The sequence below is a fragment of the Bos indicus x Bos taurus genome, chromosome 8 (assembly GCF_003369695.1).
Source record: "Bos indicus x Bos taurus breed Angus x Brahman F1 hybrid chromosome 8, Bos_hybrid_MaternalHap_v2.0, whole genome shotgun sequence".
Classification (NCBI taxonomy): domain Eukaryota; kingdom Metazoa; phylum Chordata; class Mammalia; order Artiodactyla; family Bovidae; genus Bos; species Bos indicus x Bos taurus.
The window spans coordinates 16,842,556-16,864,395 of record NC_040083.1 but is presented as its reverse complement, the minus strand read 5'-3'; the positions used below and the strand labels follow the sequence as shown (position 1 = coordinate 16,864,395).

At 37.8% G+C, this 21,840-nt stretch overlaps 1 protein-coding gene across 10 annotated transcripts in view; it reads right to left on the bottom strand.

Moving 5' to 3' along the window:
• LOC113896944 (RNA exonuclease 1 homolog) overlaps positions 1-21,840 on the bottom strand; it is a 57,365-nt gene that overhangs the window by 17,183 nt on the left and 18,342 nt on the right. For 5 of the 10 annotated variants that reach the window (XM_027549075.1, XM_027549077.1, XM_027549074.1 and 2 more), the window contains 6 exons: positions 21,245-21,334; positions 18,620-18,749; positions 18,082-18,200; positions 16,054-16,206; positions 2,837-2,933; positions 894-978 (listed from right to left, as the gene is read on the bottom strand). In XM_027549075.1, the coding sequence (XP_027404876.1) occupies positions 956-978; positions 2,837-2,933; positions 16,054-16,206; positions 18,082-18,200; positions 18,620-18,749; positions 21,245-21,334 (612 nt within the window). In that variant the 3' untranslated portion in view covers positions 894-955. Of the gene's footprint in view, positions 1-786; positions 979-2,836; positions 2,934-4,257; positions 4,340-16,053; positions 16,207-18,081; positions 18,201-18,619; positions 18,750-21,244; positions 21,335-21,840 lie in introns of those variants that run through there. The other 5 variants (XM_027549080.1, XM_027549081.1, XR_003512192.1 and 2 more) reach the window with 5 other exon arrangements.

Genomic DNA, 21,840 nt, shown 5'->3' with positions numbered 1-21,840 from the left:
AGCACAGTTGGCACACCTAGGTTTTCTGGCTTGAAATCTTAACAATTCTTAATATTTACTCAGATAAGAATAGTACAAAAGCTTATAAGCAGGAGATAGTGGGGAAAATGATGACTCTCACAAGGGCAAAAGAGTTCAAGTTCAAAAAGAATCTCTTTCCAACATCAGTAACCCAGTCCCAGATGCCCTCACTCTAATGAACTTTCAAGGTTACTCTATTTCTAAAAACTCTAGCAGAATTTACTAGACACTCTTTAGCAAACTCTTTTAAAAGTTGCTTTAAATCCTTTTGTTATGAAAAGGACTGGGAGATTCTAAAAGCATCAACATTGTTTCAATCCTTACATAGGAGACATTTTTTTAAAGAGAAGCACAGCCATCTGTTTTAATAAAAACACAACCAAATTCAAATATTTTCTCTACCTTCTTTCTTATTCTAAATTCAGATTTTGAAACTGTATTCAGACCTACTGATCGGAATCTGCATTTTTAAGAAGATTTCCAGGTATTCCAATGCAGGTACAATTTGAAAATTTAAGCAGCACTACTTACTAACTAGACATACATTAACTACAAAAAAAAAAAAAAAAAAGTTGAGAATTCAACCCAAATATTATTTAAAAGTCCACTTTTTCATCCCCAATTTATACTAATTTTTAAAAAGGATACACATGTACAAAGTATGCAGTTGATCCTTCATAATAATTTAAAAGCTGTAGTAAACCAAATTTACTTTCCCTTTAAAGTCACAATTACAAAGGCGTATCATTATCACAGTAAGCTTACCATTTTTCGTTTCATTCTTTTTCAATCCAGTTGTCTTATTATTGTTATTGCTTCCAGACATATCTAAAACACACAGGATCTTTTCTCCTGAGATGATGAATTACTTTTGTCTACTTCATAAAAACATACAGAACATAAAAATGTCTCTAGTGTAGTAAGATATTTCTTTTCATTTTAAAACATCCAACCAGCCTGTGAGAACAAACATCTTCAGAATCAATTCCAAACTGGGAAAAAGTTAAATCTACTCAACTACTAAAAAGGTCAGGGTATCACATTTGCTAAAATGAATACATTTTGACTCCTGGATAGAGTATGTTTAAATTTGAGCCATTTGAGTAACCAAATGTGTTGGCTGATCTGTATTATAGATTCCATATAAGGGAATGGGTTTTACATCATCATTTACCACAACTGTAACAGCTTGCAAACCATCTCTATTTTCATTGGAAATATTTATACTATGTATTTAGACCTGCATGTTTTATTTCTGTGTGCTATATTTAACATGAGAAAAAGGGAGAAAAGCTAGAATGCCATGAAAATATTAATCTAAGATCTTGTATTTTAATACATGTATTTATGTCTACTTAAAGTACTGTACATTAAAAAAATGCCATAAGGAAATGGTCACTGATGAACAGTTTTTATATTCTTGAGAATGGAATAGCTTTTCAAAGTATGACACAAAACCCAGAAGCCAGAAAGAAGGGATTGACTACATTGTGAAAATAACTTCTATATTATAAAAAAAAAAAAAACTTTATAAATAAGGCTGACACGCAAGTGCCAAACTGAAGACAGTATCTGCAGCATATTAAAAGAGCACACGGAAAAGGCTGTCCCGAATGCACAGAACAATTTAAAAAGTGGACGTGGGGGCAGAAGGATGCAAAGAGCAAATTTATAAAAAGAGAAATAAAGGTCTTCAACTTCATAGTAATTAAAAATACTAAGATAACTTTTTTGTGTTTTTTTTTTTTTTTTACTATATCTTCACACTTTTTGAAACAGGATAAATGAGAAAGTTTGGCAAGATGTAAGGAAAACCATATACTTCATTATTGGTAGGGAAATTAAATGGGCAAACCCTTTCTGGGGTGGTTAACAATATTTACCAATTTTAAACATGCAAACAGACCTTTTCTGCTAGCACAAGCTCAGGTTTAAATAAGGTCACATATATTTATCACAGAGTTTATACTCGAAAAATGTGAGCAATCTAACTATCCAAAAGTGTTTGGTTGATCCATATTACAGATTCCATATAACGGAATATTTACAATATAGGTTCTATACAATGTAGAGTTTCATACAGTCCATAGAAAGTATGATACAGATCTAAGTATGAACATGGATTCCAGATTAGCTGACTAAACTCTTTTATGATACCTAAGAAAAGTGAGACATACTATACATAAAATGATTGTATTCATTAATATTATACACATCTCTGTAGTCATGTAAAGAAGGGTAGGTACGAGAGATCTGGAAGACAGCTGTCTTTGTTTTGTTTTGTTTTAAAAAAGATGCTTTTCTGTATTATTTGAACTCATTGCCATGTATTCTCAATGGGTATCATACTGTTTCCAAAGGAGTAAAATTGGCTCTTGAGGAATGAGAAAAATCTTAGATATCACAATGGTATGTGGCTCTCCAAAACTCCTTAACTGACAAAACATTATCACTCAGTACTTAATTTTACTAGGGGAGGTAGAAAAAAATAGGTTTATTAGGCAGACAATAATGATTTTTTAAAGGTTCAGAACTTCTCTTCCACATGGAGGTGAGTTATTTTTATATTCAGAAATCAAATATAAATATATCAGTGATAATCTCATCAGTGAGGTTATATTTACACGGCTAATTTCAAATCTAACTGGTTATTTTCAACAACAAAAAGTTCCACTTGCACATTTTACTCCAGAGAATATTTAAAACATACACTTCATTGAATATCTAAAAACAACCCTGCTAATGAAGAAAACACGTTCAGTGTTAGGTGTTAATCACAAGTGTTTATCTTACTATTTAATTGAAAAGAAATTACCTTGGTCTCTCAGCTTCTTAAGAGTATTTATTGCTATGTTCACATACATATTTTGACTGCTACAGTGTTCATAAATGACTTTTTCTTCTGTTTTAGCCTAAATCACAAAGTGAATAACAAAATGAAAATATTAAATCCAAACTCTATGAAGAATAAATGTCATCTGCAACACATGAATAAATATGAAAAATACTTGTCTTACTCAAGGGATGGAGGGAAATGGTGCCACAAATAAAAACAATTTATTTTACATTTTTGTGTTTATATTTTTTGAGAAGAAACAACACTAAATTTAATCCCATGAAGCTAATTCAAGAGCCAGGCATTTATCTTCATAAATTAAAGACCACTGTATTTTTGTAGAGTGTGCATGGTGCAAAGCTTCCTCAATGTCATGAACTCATCTGATTCTCAATGAACAGAGAATCTACTATAACAGAGACACATACTGTTATAGTGTTCTCATTTAAAAGGCAAGGAAACTAATGCTCAAAGTGACTAAATAACTTGCATAAGATCACACAGCAAAGGAAAGACATGGTCCTCTTTTCATTATCTTTCTTCTATCAGTTACTTTCATAAACCCCTTAATTACTATTTTTATACCATAACTCAATATGACAGGTCAGTAAGAAGGGATGAAGTAAAAGAACCAAGTTCGTGTTAGTTGCTCAGTCATGTCCGACTCTTTGCGACTCCATGGACTGCAGCCCACCAGGCTCTTCTGTCCATGAGATTTTGCAAGGATACTGGAGTGGGTTGCCATTTCCTTCTCCAGGGGATCTTCCCAACCCAGGGATCGAACCCAGGTCTCCTGCACTGCAGGCAGATCCTGTACCGACTGAGCTACAAGGGAAGCCCAATAAATTGTATATTATATTAATAATTTACTGTGTACCTAGTATGTACAGGTTTGGTGTAAATTTGTTAAATGTTTTCTCTTTTAATCTTCATTGTGATTCTACAAGGATCACCAATTTATATGAGGAAATGGAGGCTCAAGAAAAGTCAGTGTCTTGCCTACTACTGCAGAGCTGCAAATTGAATCTACGTGTGCCCAGGGGCCTCAGAAAGGAGTCTCCTCACTACAATAAATCATCACAAAGAGACCACTATGGGGGTTTGGAGAGAGTACCTAAAGACAGGACAGAGATGCTGAAACAGACAAAGCTGGAAGAAAAGGGGTAACGTTTCTCTTAGAGAGGCTCTTCTTTGGTTTCTCTTTGCCATTATTCTTTAATGTACACAAAATCCTAGAGGTGACAGATGTTTGCAATGGCAAGACAAGAACCTTCACAAACTGTCCCACACAAACAATAAAAAATACTGGTGAAATAACTAATCCAACCATTTCAAAACTCTGAAAATTACATAAAGGCAAATGAAAAACAAACAAAAATTGTCTAAGAGAAACTTTGAACCTCAGTAAGACAGCGTGGGCTCCACCATTTTATCTTCAGGCTGTTCCCACTCCCTTTTCTCCCCAGCTTAGTGGCATCATAGCTGCAAAAAAAAAAAAAAAAAAAAAGGGAGCCTGGTAGCCAACAGAAAGGACAGACCTCTTTCAGAGCTACATTAAAAGCATCATCCCTAGAGCACAGTCAATATTTTGTATGAACAACCAGCTCTCTGGAAAAATCTCTATTCTCAGGGGGCAGTCAGTATTTGATTTGACACAGAACTCAACTTATTAGAGGAAAAATTAAAAACCTATCCCTCCCGAATTCAATGTTCAAACTACACACAATTGCAGTCACTTTACATGCTGCTGCTGCTGCTAAGTCGCTTCAGTCATGTCTGACTCTGTGCGACCCCATAGACGGCCTCCCACCAGGCTCCCCCGTCCCTGGGATTCTCTAGGCAAGAACACTGGAGTGGGTTGCCATTTCCTTCTCCAATGCATGAAAGTGAAAAATGAAAGTGAAGTCACTCAGTTGTGTCTGACTCTTAGTGACCCCATGGACTGCAGCCTACCAGGCTCCTCCGTCCATGGGATTTTCCAGGCAAGAGTACTGGAGTGGGGTGCCATTGCCTTCTCCGATTTTATATGCTAACAAGGTAATAATGCTCAAAATCCTTCAAGCTAGGCATCAACAGTACACGAACCGAGAACCTCCAGATTCAGAAAAGGCAGAGGACTAGAGATCAAACTGCCAACGTCTGTTGGGTCATAGAAAAACCAAGGGAATTCCAGAAAAGCATCTACTTCACGTCACTGACTATGCTAAAGCGTTTGACTGTCTGGATCACAACAGACTGGAAAATTCTGAAAGAGATGAGAATATCAGACCACCTTACCTGCCTCCTGAAAAATCTGTATGCAGGTCAAGAAGCAATAGTTAGAACTGGACATGGAACAACAGACTGGTTCAAAATTGGGAAAGGAGTATATATATTGTCACCCTGGTTATTTAACTTACGTGCAGAGTACATCATGCAAAATGCTGGACTGGGTGAAGTTCAAACTAGAATCAAGATTGCTGGGAGAAATATCAATAACGTCAGATAGGCAGATGACACCACCCTCATGGCAGAAAGTGAAGAGGCACTAAAGAGTCTATTGATGAAAGTGAAAGAGGAGAGTGAAAAAGCTAGCTTAAAACTCAGCATCCAAAAAATTAAGATCATGGCATCCAGTTCCATCACTTCATGGCAAATAGACAGGGAAACAATGAAAACAGTGAAAGACTTTATTTCCTTGGGCTCCAAAATCACTGCGGATGGTGACTGCAGTCATGAAATTGAAAGACACTTGCTCCCTGGAAGAAAAGCTATGGCCAATCCAGACAGCCTTTTAAAAGGCAGAGACATCACTTTGTCGACAAAGGTCCGTATGGTCAAAACTATAGTTTTTCATGTACGAATGTGAGAGCTGGACCATAAAAAAGGCTGAGAGTCGAAGAATTGATACTTTCAAACTGTGGTGTTAGAGAAGACTCTTGAAAGTCCCTTGGACTGCGTGGAGATCAAACCAGTTAATCCTAAGGGAAATCAACCCTGAATATTCACTGGAATGACTCTTACTGAAGCAGAAGCTCCAATTCTTTGGCTACCTGATGCAAAAATCCGACTCACTGGAAAAGACCCTGATGCTGGGAAAGACTGAGGGCAAGAAGAGAATGGGGCGACAGAGTATGAAACGGTTGGATGGCATCATCAACTGAATGGATGTGAGTTTGAACAAACTCAGAGAGACAGTGAAGGACAAGGAAGCCTGGCATGCTGCAGTCCATAGGGTCACAAAGAATTGGACACAACTGAGTGAGTGAACAGCAACAATCCCCTGGAGTATTCTCAAAGCAGTAGCACCTGGGTGGTAACATGGCAGGTACCTAAGGCTAGGATTTCAGTTGGGTAAACAAGAACCTGACCAGAAATGTAAAAGGAAATCTTGGGGAAACTAGAGGACCACGAGAGACTTTGAAAACCTCTGACATATTTCTAGGGCATAAAAGGTGACCCAAGAAAGATTTGGAAAAGAGAAGTTCCCATGAACTCATTCACAGCTGGGCTTGAAACCCTGCACAAAATGGAAGTAAAAGCTAAGACTGTCTTATAAACAAGTTTGAAGGCATGCCTTCTCACAAAGATCCCCTAGGCATTTAAGAAACTTTGCTAAGTCACTGGCTGATAACTAAATTGTGTTGATACAGGGTGAATCCTAAAATTAAAAATGAAGTGAAAGTCACTCAGTCGTGTCCGACTCTTTGTGACCCCATGGACAACACAGTCCACAGAATTCTCCAGGCCAGAATACTGGAGTGGGTAGCCTATCCTTCTCCAGCAGATCTTCCTGACCCAGGAATCGAACTGGGGTCTACTGTACTGTAGGCAGATTCTTTACCAACTGAGCTATCAGGGAAGCCCAGATTAAAAATAAAAGAATTTTAAAAATGCCACCAGAGAACTTAGTATCCATACACTGGAAACAATATAGAATCTACAAGATTATATCAGAAAAGACAGTAAACAAGTTAAGAAGCAACAAGAAAAAAATTAACAAAAACCTAGCAAAAAATAAATATCTATCTGATGTTAGATCTATTCCAATACATTATTTAACTGTATAGTTTTCTACAAAAAGTCATGATACATGTAAAGAAGCAGGAAAATATCACAAACGGGGGAAAAAAGCAGCCAAGAGAAAATGTTCTTGAGAAAGCCCAAATTTTGGACTTAACAGACACAGACTTTTGGTCTTTTAAAGAAAAAAACAATAAAGGACAGAAATGGTAGAGGCCTAGTAGAAGCTGAAGAGAACAAGAAGAGATGGAAAGAATACACAGAACGGTACAAAAAAAATCTTAACGAACTGGATAACCATGATGGGATGGTCAGTCACCCAGAGCCAGACATTCTGGAGTGGGAAGTGAGGTGGACCTTAGGAAGCTCCACTGTCCATAATGCAGGTGGATGCAAAGGAATTTCAGTAGAGCTATTCAAAACCCTAAAAGATGATGTTATCGAAGTACTACACTCAATATGTCAGGAAATCTGGAAGACCCAGAAGTGGCCACAGGACTGAAACCCTGGCCACAGGAAAAGGTCAATCCTCATCCCAATTTCCAAGAAGGGCAGTACTAAAGAATGTTCAAAATCAGATCAGATCAGTCGCTCAGTCATGTCCAACTCTTTGCGACCCCATGAATTGCAGCACGCCAGGCCTCCCTGTCCATCACCAACTCCCGGAGTTCACTCAGACTCACGTCCATCGAGTCAGTGATGCCATTCAGCCATGTCATCCTCTGTCGTCCCCTTCTCCTCCTGCCCCCAATCCCTCCCAGCATCAGACTCTTTTCCAATGAGTCAACTCTTCGCATGAGGTGGCCAAAGTACTGGAGTTTCAGCTTTAGCATCAGTCCTTCCAAAGAAATCCCAGGGCTAATCTCCTTCAGAATGGACTGGTTGGATCTCCTTGCAGTCCAAGGGACTCTCAAGAGTCTTCTCCAACCAGTGGACAATTCCACTCATCTCCTCATGCTTAAAATCTTGCATGCTAAGCTTCAGCATTATGCAAACCAAGAACTTCCAGACATCCAAGCAGGGTTTAGAAACGGCAGAGGAACCAGAGATCAAATTGTCAACACTCACTGGATCATATAGAACGCTAGGGAGTTTCAGAAAAACATCTACCTCTGTTTCACCGACTATGATAAAGCCTTTGACTGTGTGCATCATAACAAACTGTGGAAATCTCTTACAGAGATGGGAATATCAGACCATCTTACCTGTCTTCTGAGATACTTGTATGTAGGTCAAGAAGCAACAGTCAGAACCCTGTATGGAACAACTGACTGGTTCAAGATTAAGAAAGAAGTATGACAGGGCTGTCTGTTTTCACTCTATTTAACCTATATGCTGAGCACATCATGAGAAATTCCAGGCTGGATGAGTTACAAGCTGGAATCAAGATTGCTGGGAGAAACATCAACAACCTCAGATATGCAGATGATATCACCCTAATGGCAGAAAGTGAAGAGGAACTGAAGAGCCTCTTGATGAGGGTGAAGGAGGAGAGTGAAAGAGCTGGCTGAAAACTGAATATTAAAAAAAACTAAGATCATGGCATTAAGCCCCATCAGTTCATGGCAAATAGAAGGGGAAAATGTGGAAGTAGTGACAGATTTCCTCTTCTGGGGCTTCCAAATCACTGTGAATGGTGACTGTGGCCATGAAATCAGAAGATGATTGCTTCTTGGCAGGAAAGCTATGACAAACCTATAGACAGTATGTTGAAAAGCAGAGACATTACTCTGCTGACAAAGGTCTGTATGACAAGGGCTATGGTCTTCCCAGTGGTCACATATGGTTATGAGAGCTGGACTGTAAAGAAGGCAGAGCACCAAAGAATTGATACCTTCAAACTGCAGCGCTGGAGAAGACTCCTATGAGTCCCTTGGACAGTGAGGCGATCAAACCAGTCAATTTTAAAGGAAATCAACCCTGAACATTCATTGGAAGGACTGATGCTGAAGCTGAAACTCCAGTATTTTGGTCACCTGATGCTAACAGGCAATTCATTGGAAAAGTCTCTGATGGTGGGAAAGATTGAGGGCAGAAGGAGAAGATGGCATCAGAGGATGAGATGGCTGGATGGCATCACCAATGCAATGGACATGAATTTGGGCCAATTCTGGGATATGGTCAGGGACAGGGAAGCCTGGCGTGCTATGGTCCATGGGGTCACAAAGAACTGGACACAACTGAGAAACTGAGCAACAAAAGACACATACTTTAAATCAGCTATTGTAAATATGTTTAAAAACTAATGGAACAATGTCTAGAGAATTAAAAGAAAGTGTGAAAATGATGTTTCATCAAATAGACAGTACCAATAAAGAGAAATAGAAAAATAATCAAAGTTCTGGTGTTAAAAGGTGCAAAAACTACACAAACAAGTCACTGTAGGGGTTCAACTACAGATGTAAGCTAGCAGAATAAACAGTGACCCTAAAGACAAATCACTAGATTATTCAGTTTGTGGATAAGAAAAAAGAACGAAGAAAAATTAACAGCACGTCAGATGTCTGTGGGACACCATCAAAGAGACCTATATACACATAATGTGAGTTGCACAGAAAAAGAAAGGAGCAGAAAATACTAAAGAAATAATTGTCTTAAACTTCCTGAATATTATGTAAAATATTAATCCATACATCCATGATGCTCAACAAACTGCAAGTAGAATTTACAGAGAGTTACACCTAGACATGCCAGTCAAACTGACCAAAGTCAAAGACAAAAAGAAAATCCTGAAAGTATTAACAGAAAAGTGGCATCATGTTTAAAGAATCCTTGTGAAATGACACCTCTTAAGTGTTGAAAGAAAAAAATTATTAACCAAGAATTCTATATCCAGCTAAACTCTGCTTTACAATGAAGAGGATATTAAGACATTCACAGATAATCCCAGGTGTCACTAGTGGTAAAGAAGCCATCTGCCAATGCAGGACATGTAAGAGACATGGGCTCGATCCCTGGGTCGAGAAGATCCCCTGAAGAGGGACAAGGCAATCCACTTGAGTATTCTTTCCTGGAGAATCCCATGGACAGAGGAGCCTGGTGGGCTACAGCCCATAGGGTCGCAAAGAACTGCACAAAACCGAAGTGAATTAGCACGCACAGATAAACTCTGACGGAATCTGTCACTAGCAGATCTATCTTGCAAGAAATGCTAAAGGGATTCTTTAAGTCTGAAAAGGACGGTAAAAGGTAATTTGAATCCACATGAATAAATGAAGACCACTGGTAAATGTAATTCCACAGGAAAATATACAAAAGAATAAATGTTTTGTAATATCTAAGAGATGATAAAATAAAGCAAGAATTATAAAATTGAATTATAGGTTTATAATATATGATGCAATATATGACAGCAGTGGTAAAAACGAATGACAGAAAGGGAGATTTACAAGAGCAATTTTCTGAATACTACTGAAATTAATTAGTTTTAATTTGAACTAGATTGTCAGAAATTAAAATGGTAACTGTAATCCTTACTATAAACAGTAAGAACACAATTCAAAAGATATAATCAAAGAAATGACCTGGGCAATTAACAGTAAACTAGAAAATATTTAACACAAAAGAAAGCAACAATTGTAGAGGAAATAAAAAGAAAAATCACACAGTAAAATCCTATTTTATTAGTTATTAGTCACTGAATTAAATGTAAATAGATTAAACACTCCATTTACATTTGGAAGAATGGGGAAAAATATGAGTCAACTATATGCTGTTTACAAGACACACACTAAACTCAAAGACCAAAGAGGCTGAAAGCAAAAGGAAGCTAATTGAGATACTCTGTAAGCATTAATTCAAAGATATTTGGAGCAGCTACACCAACATCAGACAATATAATCTTTAAAACAGAAGTTGTTACTAGAGACAAAGAAATACATTTTATAATGGTAAGAGGATCAATCCATTGGGAAGACAAAATGATTATAAACATACATGCATCTTATATCAAAACACCAAAATGCACAAAGCAAAACTGACAGAATCAAGTAAACAATAACTCAACAATCAACTGGAAACTTCAATACCACACTTTCAATAATCGATACAAGTTAGAAAACCAAGAAAAAGTGCAATACTTCAACTATGAAGTGATTATACCTCATAGTCATCTATGGAATACTCCACAGGCAAGAAAATACATATACTTCTAAAAAAGTGCATATACTTTTCAAGTACACATATTATATTTTTTAGGGCAGATCATAAAACATTTTCGTAGAGCAGTTAAGTCATAAAACAATCCTCAGTAAATTTAAAAGGACTAATGCCATACAAAGAATGTTCTCCGACCACAACGGTACTATATTACAGACAGTAGAATATTTAAGAAATTCATAAATAAGTGGAAATTAAATTACACATTCCTAAATAACAAACAGATGAAAGAAGAAATAAAAAGGAAAAAATTCTGAGATGAATGAAAATGGAAACACAACATACAACTTATAGGATGCACCTAAAATAATGCTTAGAGTAAAAATAATATTGTAAATGATTATATTTAAAGATTTCAAATCAGCTACTTTGCCTTCCACCTTAAGAAACTAGAATTTTAATGGGAAACTAAACCCAAAGAAAGCAAAAGGAATCAAATAATAAACACTAGAGTGGAAGTAAAATAAAGAATTAAAGGAGTGGGAGGTGGGAGGGAAGTTCAAGAGACAGGGGACATATATGTACCTATTGACTCAAGTTGATGTATGGCAGAAGCCAACACAATATTATAAGCAACCATCATTCAATTAAAAATAAACTTTAAAAAATAATTAAAAATAGAGACAATCAACAAAACTAAAAGTTGAATTCTTTGAAAAGATCAACCAAATTGATACAACTTTAGCTAGACTGACCAAAAATGAGAAGACTCAAATTATTAAAATCAATAATGAAAGAAGACATCACTATAGCACTTGCAGAAATAGAGAGAGTCATAAAGGAATACTATAAACAACTCTATGGCAATATATTAGAAAATTTAAATGAAACTGAGAAAGGGCATGTACAAAAACCCAACAGCTACTATTGTACTTAATGAAGAAAAACGGAAAGCTTTCCCCCCTTACATGAGGAACTTTAAAAAAGATTAAAACACATGGGAATCAACTCAACAAAGGCACTTCAAGACTTGTACTCTGAAAAAATACAAAAACTGTTGAATTAAAGAAGATCTAAATAAATGTAAAGGCATTTCATGTTCATGGTTCTAAGACTGAATATTGTTAATGGTTGTTGCTAAGTCACTTCAGTCGTGTCCGACTCTGTGTGACCCCATAGACGGCAGCCCACCAGGCTCCCCCGTCCCTGGGATTCTCCAGGCAAGAGCACTAGAGTGGGTTGCCATTTCCTTCTCCGATGCATGAAAGTGAAAAGTGAAAGTGAAGTCACTCAGTCGTGTCCAACTCTTCGTGACCGCATGGACTGCAGCCTACCATGCTCCTCTGTCCGTGAGATTTTCCAGGCAAGAGTACTGGAGTGGGGTGCCATCGCCTTCTCCATTGTTAATGGTAATACTCCACAAATTGATCTACTGATTCAAAACAACCTCTATCAAAATCCTAACTCAATATTTTTGAGAAATATCAGCTGATCCTAAAAGTTACATGGATAGGCCAGGGACCAAAATGGTGTTGAAAAAGAACAACAAATTTAAAGACCTCACACTTTCAATTTCAATACTTACTACAAAGCTACAGTAATCAAAACTGTATAGTGCTAACATAACAACAGAAATAGAGATCAATGGAATGGAATCATAGAAAAAAATTTATGGTCAGTTCCACTACGTTTCAACAGAAGTGATAAGAAAATTAATTGAGGGAAAAACAATCTTTTGAAAAAGTGATGCTATGAAACCGGATATCCACACTCAAAAGAGTGAAGTTGGACCTCTACCTCACACATTATGCAAAAATCAATTCTAAACAATCATACACTTAAGTATAAAACTACAACTCTCAACCTCTTAGGAAAAAAAAATTACTTTGTGACTTAGTTATCTTATATAGGATACTAAGACCACAAGAAAAATAAATTCGAATACATCATGGTGAAAAACTTTGTGCTGCAATTGATAACATCAAGAAAGTGAGAAGAAAACCCACAGACAGAACTTTTGCTAATGTTTATCAAAGAGATCTGTATCCAGAATATGTAAAGCGGGCTTCCCTGGTAGCTCAGCTGGTAAAGAATCTATCTGCAATGCAGGAGACTTGGATTCGATCCCTGGGTTGGGAAGATCCCCTGGAGACAGGAACGGCTACCCACTCCAGTATTCTGACCTGGAGAATTCCATGGACTGTATAGTCAGTGGGGTCGCAAAGACTCGGACATGACTGAGCGACTTTCACTTCACTATCAGTTATAAAGGCCTTTTTTGTATTGATCTGAAATCTGCCTCTTCCTGCATTCACCCATGGTGTGTTTTTTAACGTTGCCTTCTTTTCTATTTGTCTTCTGGTTGTGCTGAGTCTTCACTGCTGCATGACTGTTCCTTAGCTGCAGTGAGCAGGGGCTACTCTATCATTGTGGTGGCTTCTCTTGTTGCAGGGCTCAGGCTCTACAGCACAGGCTCAGTAGTTGTGGCACAGGCTTAGTTGCTCTGAGGCATGCGGGATCTTTCTGGATTAGGGGCTGAACTCATGTCTCCTGCATTTGCAGGGGTATTCTTTACCACTGGGCCACCAGGGAAGCCCCCTTACGGTGTCTAGAGGGAGGGGGCATATGTATACCTATAGCTGATTCATGTTGATGTATGGCAGAAACCATCACAATATTGTAAAGTAACTATCCTCTGATTAAAAATAAAATTTAATTAAAATAAATAAATAAAAATAACCTCCAGAGTCATCTGAATTTGCCCCAGAGAAGGGCAGCACAAAGCCCAAGTCTAGTGCTCAGACGTGTGTTTAACAGTGTTTTAAATAGAGATTTTAAAATAGAAAGTATTGAAAGATTAGAAATCTGTAAATTCTGAACTTGAATTTCCAAACTGCAATAATCAGATGGAGCTGAGAAGTGTCTGCTTGCCTTTAGATGGGACTCACTCTATCTAGAACGGGCTTCCCCAGTGGCTCAGTTGTGAAGAATCCGCCTGCCAAGAGACGTGGGTTCAGTCCCTTGGTCTGGAAGATGCCCTCAAGAAGGAAAAAACAACGCACTCCAGTATTCTTGCCTGGGAAATCCTATGGACAGAGGAACCTGGTGGGCTATAGTCCATGGGTAATAAGAGTCAGATGCGACTGAGTGACTAAATAACAGCAACGGCTCTATCTAGTAAGATAGAGTCCTCACTTCTCCACACTGGATTTTTTTAAAGTGCATGGGATAGTAACTACAGCTATTGCCACTGATTTGAAAGGTTTCAATTTGGTTAAAAAAAAAAAAAAAAAACTGAGTAGCAACTACAGAGAATTCCAGAAAAACATCTACTTCTGTTTTATTGATTACACCAAAGCCTTTGTGTGGATCACAACAAACTGTGGAAAATTCTTCAAGAGATGGGAATATCAGACCACCTTACCTTCCTCCTGAGAAATCTGTATGTAGGACAAGAAGCAACAGTTAAAAATGGACATGGAATAACAGATTGGCTCCAAATCAGGAAAGGAGTACGTCAAGGCTGTATATTGTTACCCTGCTGATTTAACTTATATGCAGAGTGCATCATGTGAAATGCCAGGCTGGATGAAGCACAAGCTGAAATCAAGATTGCTGGGAGAAATATCAACAACCTCAGATATGCAGATGACACCACCCTTATGGCAGAAAGTGAAGAACTAAAAAGCCTCTTGATGAAAGTGAAAGAGGAGAGTTAAAAAGCTAGCTTAAAAGTCAACATTCAAAAAACAAAGATCATGGCATCTAGTCCCATCATTTCATGGCAAATAGATGGAGAAACAATGGAAACAGTGATAGACTTTATCTTCTTGGGCTCTAAAATCACTGCAGATGGTGACTGAGGTCATGAAATTAAAAGACACGTGCTCCATGGAAGAAAAGCTTTGACTAACCTAGACAGTATATTTAAAAGCAGAGACATTACTTTGCTGACAAAGGTCTGTAAAGTGAAAGCTATGGTTTTTCCAGTGGTCATGTATGGATGTGAGAGTTGGACCATAAAGAAAGCTGAGCGCTAAAGAATTGATGCTTTTGAACTGTGGTGTTGGAGAAGACTCTTGAGAGTCCCTTGGACTGCAAGGAAATCAAGCCAGTTAATCCTAAAAGAAATCAGTCCTGAATAGTCATTGGAAGGACTGATGCTGAAGCTGAAACTCCAATACTTTGGCCACCTGATGTGAAAAGAACTGATTCATTGGAAATGACCCTGATGCTAGGAAAGACTGAAGGCAGGAGAAGGGGGCGACAGAGAATGAGATGGTTGGATGGCATCACTGACTCTGTGGAAGTGAGTTTGAGGAAACTCTGGGAGTTGGTGATGGACAGGGAAGCCTGGCATGCTGCAGTCATGTCCACAAAAAGTTGGACATGACTGAGCAACTGAAGTGAACTGACTGAACCACAAACACAGGTGCTGCAAGAAGCCAGGCATGGCGTATAAATGCGCACAGCAGGTGTATGTAATAGGGAGTGGTGAAGACTGTGGCTCACCAGACGGTATATAAAGTCAGGAGACACAACTGAGATTAATATACTACTGGCCTAGATAGGAATTCACGGATGAAGACAGTTTTTAATCAATAAAAGTTACCAGAGTACTTTTTACAACGCTCCCAGGTGGCACTAGTGGTAAAGAACCTGCCTGCAACGCAGGAGACTTAAGGGACGCAGGTACAATCCCTGGGTTGGGAAGAGCCCCTGGGGGAGGAGGGCAAAGCACTCCAGTCTTGCCTGGAGAAGCCCATGGACAGAGAAGCCTGGCGGGCTATAGTCCATGGGATTGCAAGGGGTCAGACATGACTGAAGTGACTTGGCACGCACGCAAGACCAGAGAAGCCATTCAAGACAGAGGGAAAACCCAGGCCCACAACCTGGCTTAAATACCTGTGGCGGATTCATTTTGATATTTGGCAAAACTAATACTATTATGTAAAGTTTAAAAATAAAATAAAATTAAAAAAAAAAAAAAAGCAGTGGAGATAAACTTAATAAATTTCTTTGGTAATTGTGCCCTACGAGTTCATTCAGTATAATTGTGTGTGTGTGTGTTTTCAGATATATTATGTAGTACTGACCTTCTTAAATGCCTCATCCTCTGTTTTATAAACTTTCAAATACTTGTCAAAGAAGAGGTTGACATAACACCGTCTTACTTCATCAGGGACTTTGGGTGCGGATTCTGATGCTTCTAAAGCCTGCTTCCGATGGCCACCTCGTATTTCACCATCCTGATAAATATAAAATCACTGATTAGAGGAAAAAAGAATACGTGTGTTTTCTGTTTAACATTCCAACGATGTGTCTAGGGGTAAAACTATCTTAGGTGAGCTTTATGTCAAAATTAAATTTGAAAATTATTCCAAGTTTTAAACTCATTAAAAGTAGAATAAAGGCAAGGTATAAATCATCTATACTCACAAAAGAGGAAATGGGATGGCTGCCTATACATCCACCATTTTTATTTAAACTTTTTATTTTGTAATGGAGTAGAGCCGATTATGGAGAATGGCAACCCACTCTGGTATTTTTGCCTGCGAAATCCTGTGGACAGAGGATTTCGAGTCCATGGGATCGCAAAGAGTCAGGCATTGACTGAACAGAGCCGATTAACAACGTGAGAGTTTCAGGTGTGTCCACCATTATTAAGGCTGATCTGATTACCCATCTATCTGCTGCTTCCGCATCCAGATGAGGTCCTCAGATCAGCATCTGAGGTGGAAGGGGGGTAGTTTACCATTCTTAAAACAAATATATATATCCTAATGACTTTCAGTTACCATTGCATTGAGAAAAATGTTTGGACTTAAAATTTATGAAAGATCCATGCATATTCAATATTAAAATGACCACAACTAGGGGCTTCCCTGGTGGCTCAGTGGTAAAGAACACACTTGCAGTGCAAGAGACACGGGTTCGATCCCTGATCCAGGAAGATCCCACGTGCTGTGGAGCAACTAAGCCTAGGCACCACAACTGTTAAGCCCGAGCTCTAGAGCCCACATGCCACAACTGAAGCCCGCGCACCTGGAGCCCAAGTTCTGCAACAAGAGGAACCACTGCAATGAAAAGCCTGCCCACCGCAGCTAGAGAGAAGCTCCTGCTCACCGCAACTAGAGAAGAGCTCATGCAGCAACAAAGCCCCAGCCCGGACAAAAATAAATAAATAAAAATTCAAATGATCCCAGCCAGAAACGAGGTGAGCATTCCTTCTGAAGGACTTTAAGAGACTGTGGGAATTCGAGGATGAGTTAAACTACATCACTTTTAGGGAGGGGGAAAGCCTTAAAACTTGACAGTTCCCTGACAAGGAATACTTGGTAAAAAAAAAAAGAAAAAAAAAAATCACTGCCACAAGTAAGGGAAAAATGACTAAAGATGTAAGGCTGTACTATCTTATTACTTGTGGGCATTATTTTCTGAAGGTCTGTCTCTCTCTGTCCCATACCCCGGTCTCTCTCACATACTTATATACACCCCTCACTTCCTGTGCCTTGAAAGGCATATTCCAATGTCCATCTCTGCTCTGAAAAAAATCTGAGATGGCTTAAATTAATCATAGCTATAGACGTAAGGTGCTTCTGAGGTGGCTCCGTGGTAAAGAATCCACCTGCCAAAACTTGGGGGGTTTGATCCCTGGGTTGGGAGGATCCCCTGGAGCAGGAAATGGCAACCCACTCTGGCATTCTTGCTTGGGAAATCCCATGGACAGAGGAGCCTGAAGGACTACAGTCTATAGTGTCACAAAGAGTCAGACATGTCTGAGCAACTGAGCACGCATACAGGTCTGAAAAATACATGCCTAACATTTCCAAGGATGCATGTGTGCATGTTCAGTTTCTCGGTCGTGTACGACTCTTTGCAATCCCATGGAATGTAGCCTGCCAGGAAAACCAAATTAACTGAAAGTGACAAATAGGCATAAATAACTCTATTTAAGGGTCACCAAAAAGGTTGAAATTTCTCTTCAGGAGGTTTGGCATTTATCTGAATTAGAGATTTTCAAGAGAGAAGAATACAGCCACCCTCTAAGGGGATCAATATGTGGGCAGGATTAGACAGTTATTAGAGATAAAGCTCTGGTCCTCAGACTGAGTTTATAGTACCTTAACAGGAAAAGAAGCAATAGTTTTCACAGGAATGTGTGATCTGTTTGGCTTTGCAACTGGATTTTCCTTTGAAGGAACTACATCCTCATGAAGGCTGCTTGATGTACATGAATTTTCTAAGAAGTTCAATACAAATGAGAGAAAAAGGAAAACGTATATTTTAATGTCATTAGTCTCAGATGATTTGAGTTTATTTTAATCAACTCAGAATTTCACAATGTTTTGCTTATAGGCTTGAGATATTAATATATATTTTTCCCTTGAAGAAAAAAAAATGCAAACACAAAAGGATTCCAAGTGACCAACTCCAGGATAACCTAGAAGAACAAATTTAATTTATAAAGCAACTTGCCTCATGTAAGAATGCATGCAAAATGACTATTGCCCAACATATAAACATCATGCTAATCATATTATTTCATGTAAAACTTTAAGTGATATAATTGGTAATATATGGACTTTATAGAAAGTGTTTTTTACAATAAAGTAAAATTTCATTTATTAAATAATTGGCTAAAAAAAGCTTTTCTCATACCTCCTAAGGCTTTCCTCTGGCTCTGAGAGGCTGGACATACAAAGGTATTTTTCTTCTGTTCTGAAGTGGCAGGATCAAAAGCCTGCCCGTCCTTAACGGCAGTCATCATGTGCACTACTTGTTTTTGGGTCTGAAAGATCCCAGTGCAATTAATTAGTAACAAGATTAGTCCCCTGAACAGACTAGTCATCTGTTTTCAGGTTGATACCAATAAACATCAACATAATACAAAAGAAAACTGATTTTAAAAATTGATAAGATGGATAATTTCAAGTTCCTCTTTGCACAAAAGCTCTTTGGAAATGCCTACATTTATGATACTACATGGGCTTCCCAGGTGGCTCAGTGGTAAAGAACCCGGTCTGCCAATGCAGGAGACCCAGATTTGATCCTTGGGTCAGGAAGATCTCCTGGAGAAGGGAATGGCAACCCACTCCAGTGTTCTTGCCTGGAGAATGCCATGGACAGAGAAGCCTGGACAGAGTGCTGGGGTTGCAAAGAGCTGGACATGACTAAGCGAACATGCATGAATAATACTATATGTGCTCTAATACACACATAACTGGAGTATACCCCGAAATAAATTGAAATAATAAAACTGAACAACTATTTAAGCATATAAGAAATTTTTCTTGAAATAAGAAAGAAAATATAATCTTATAAGAAAAAGATACTTTGTCTGCAGGTTTAAGTGTTAATAAGACATTCTACTCAAGTTACTGGAATTCAAAGTTAAGAAGAGAATCCTCTAGATAGCCAGGCAAACGCATCAGGCGACCCACACTGGGAGTGATAGCAAAGTAGCATCAGACTCCTCCATAGCAATGTTCATTACTAGAAGGGAACATATCACAAAATGTTCAGCTTCACCAGTAATCAAAGAAATGCAATACAAAATAAGGAAATAAAATTTCACTCAGATTTACAGGTTTAAAAAAAACAATATCCACTTTCTGTAAGGTTTGTGGGGAGGGAACTCTGAACACTGTAGGACTGTAAACTGTCACAACCCTTCTAGAAGGCAAAACGGCAAAATATTTTTTAAACAATAAATTTATCTTCTTTGGTCCAGTTACTTCTATGCCTAAGAATTTATTTTTTTAAAAAGTCACTGATGAAACCAACAATCATTTAAATTATGAATTTGGAAAGATACTATATAGCACAGTAAAATGAAAACTATAAATATCACAACATTTGCAATGAACAGGAAACAAGATTAGCCTCTAGCAAAACCTTTTTCATAAGACAGAAGGGGAGTGAAACTAGTTTAGTAAATATCTATAATATCTGGCTCTGGGATAGGCAGGCATTCACTACTTCCAGTTCATGGACATGGAAATGAAGCACAAAGAAATTAAATATTTGTTCAAGGACATTCAACTCTTCTGAGAACTGGAATTTGAGCTGTTATCTGCGACTTAGAAGCATAAATTCTTTTTATGACATGCAAAAGATTCTACTGTGAGTATATACCAAGTACAAGTAATAGAGATGAGTGCAGACAAAGTTTGCGTTAAATAACATTTTTACATCTCATAAAAGAACTTAAACATTTATAATATAAATTTATAAGAGGTTCAAATTACTTTTGAAAACAGTCAAGTCCCTTTACTCACTCTAGTTAGATTCGATAAGAGTCTGGCAAACAAGGGGTTAGAGAATACCAAACCACTGCTCCTACTACAGGCATCTCACAACAGCTGCATAAGTCAATACATAACCTTGCGATGTGTGTGTTTCTGTTTAAAAATACTTCATTTAGTAGACTGCTGATTAATATTGAATTTGTGGTCAATAGCACTAATAACTCATGCCTGAACAAAGTTGTTTTAACACACATTTTCTCTGTCAGGCACAGTGCAATCTTCTTGCTCCAAGGAACAGAGGACAGGACTCCACCTGGAGACCATTTTAAATAACAAAATCACCAACAAAGCACACAAAAATGCAGAAAACATGGCACTAAATAGACTCAGATAAGATTAACAGTATGACCACTGGACAAGAAGGCCGTGGTGCAGTGTTTAGTCTTAGCTGGGAATGTGTATGTCAGGGAATTCAATTTTTTTTTTTTTTTTGCCACTGTGTGTGTCTACCCGCCACCGCTGCCAAGTCGCTTCAGTCGTGTCTGACTCTGTGCGACCCCACGGACTGCAGCCTACCAGGTTTCTCCATCCATGGGATTCTCCAGGCAAGAACACTGGAGTGGGTTACCATATCCTTCTCCAGTGTGTATCTACAGAGGACCACAAAAGCATCAGTATTGATTTTAAAGATACAAATGCATTTTACTGAATAGATGAATCTGCAAAAACAGAATCTGAAAATAATGAGGATTGACCATATTAATTCATAGTTCAAAGGTTATACAAAAACAATATACCTGCTTTTAATGAAAATGTTAGATAATGGGGAAAAAAGGAAGGTTTTGAAAAACTCTTACAAGTAGGCAATGTATTTGTTGACTGCCCGCTTGTGCCCCCTAGTGGATAAAAGGTAACAAGTACTAGAATACACTTGAGCTTGAAATGACAATGTAACTTTATATTAAGTGCAGCGAGAAAGCCAGAGGGAGGGAGGGAGGGAGGGATGGGGGACAGAAAGAGAAACAAAATGACTCACCTCAACCTTGGCAGTGTGTGCAATTCTCCTTTTTGGTCCAGAAATGTTTTGGTAATACAGCATATCTAATTCCATTTGCTTTCCTGAAGCCTAGTGGGAAAACGACAAGAGTTATCCAATTTCAGTGTAGTAAAAGCAAATTTATTATGTTTCCTGAAGAGCCACAGAAATCCAAAATGCAAAACACTGGGCAAATTATTAAAAAATAATTCACAAAAAATAACTTATTTTGGATAATTTGACATGCACAGATATTCCTATAAAAGATTCCTTTAATTTGACAAATCAGCTATCAGTTACTGTACATAATACCATGGCCTCTGGAAACTGTCAAGCTTGCAAGATGTAATGGCTGGCCACTTACCAAGGTTTAGCCTTGTCATTCTAATACATTATTAATTATAATATTATAAATATATTTCATTATTATTTTTATTAAATAAATGTTATTTAAATTAAAATTTTATTTTTATTATAGTATCTTAATTTTAATATTAGAAATATATAATAGATGGTACATATATTTTATAAAGTTTAGAATATAGAGAATATGTATTTAAGGGAAACGCTTTTAGATTTAGGAAAAGGATTAAAAA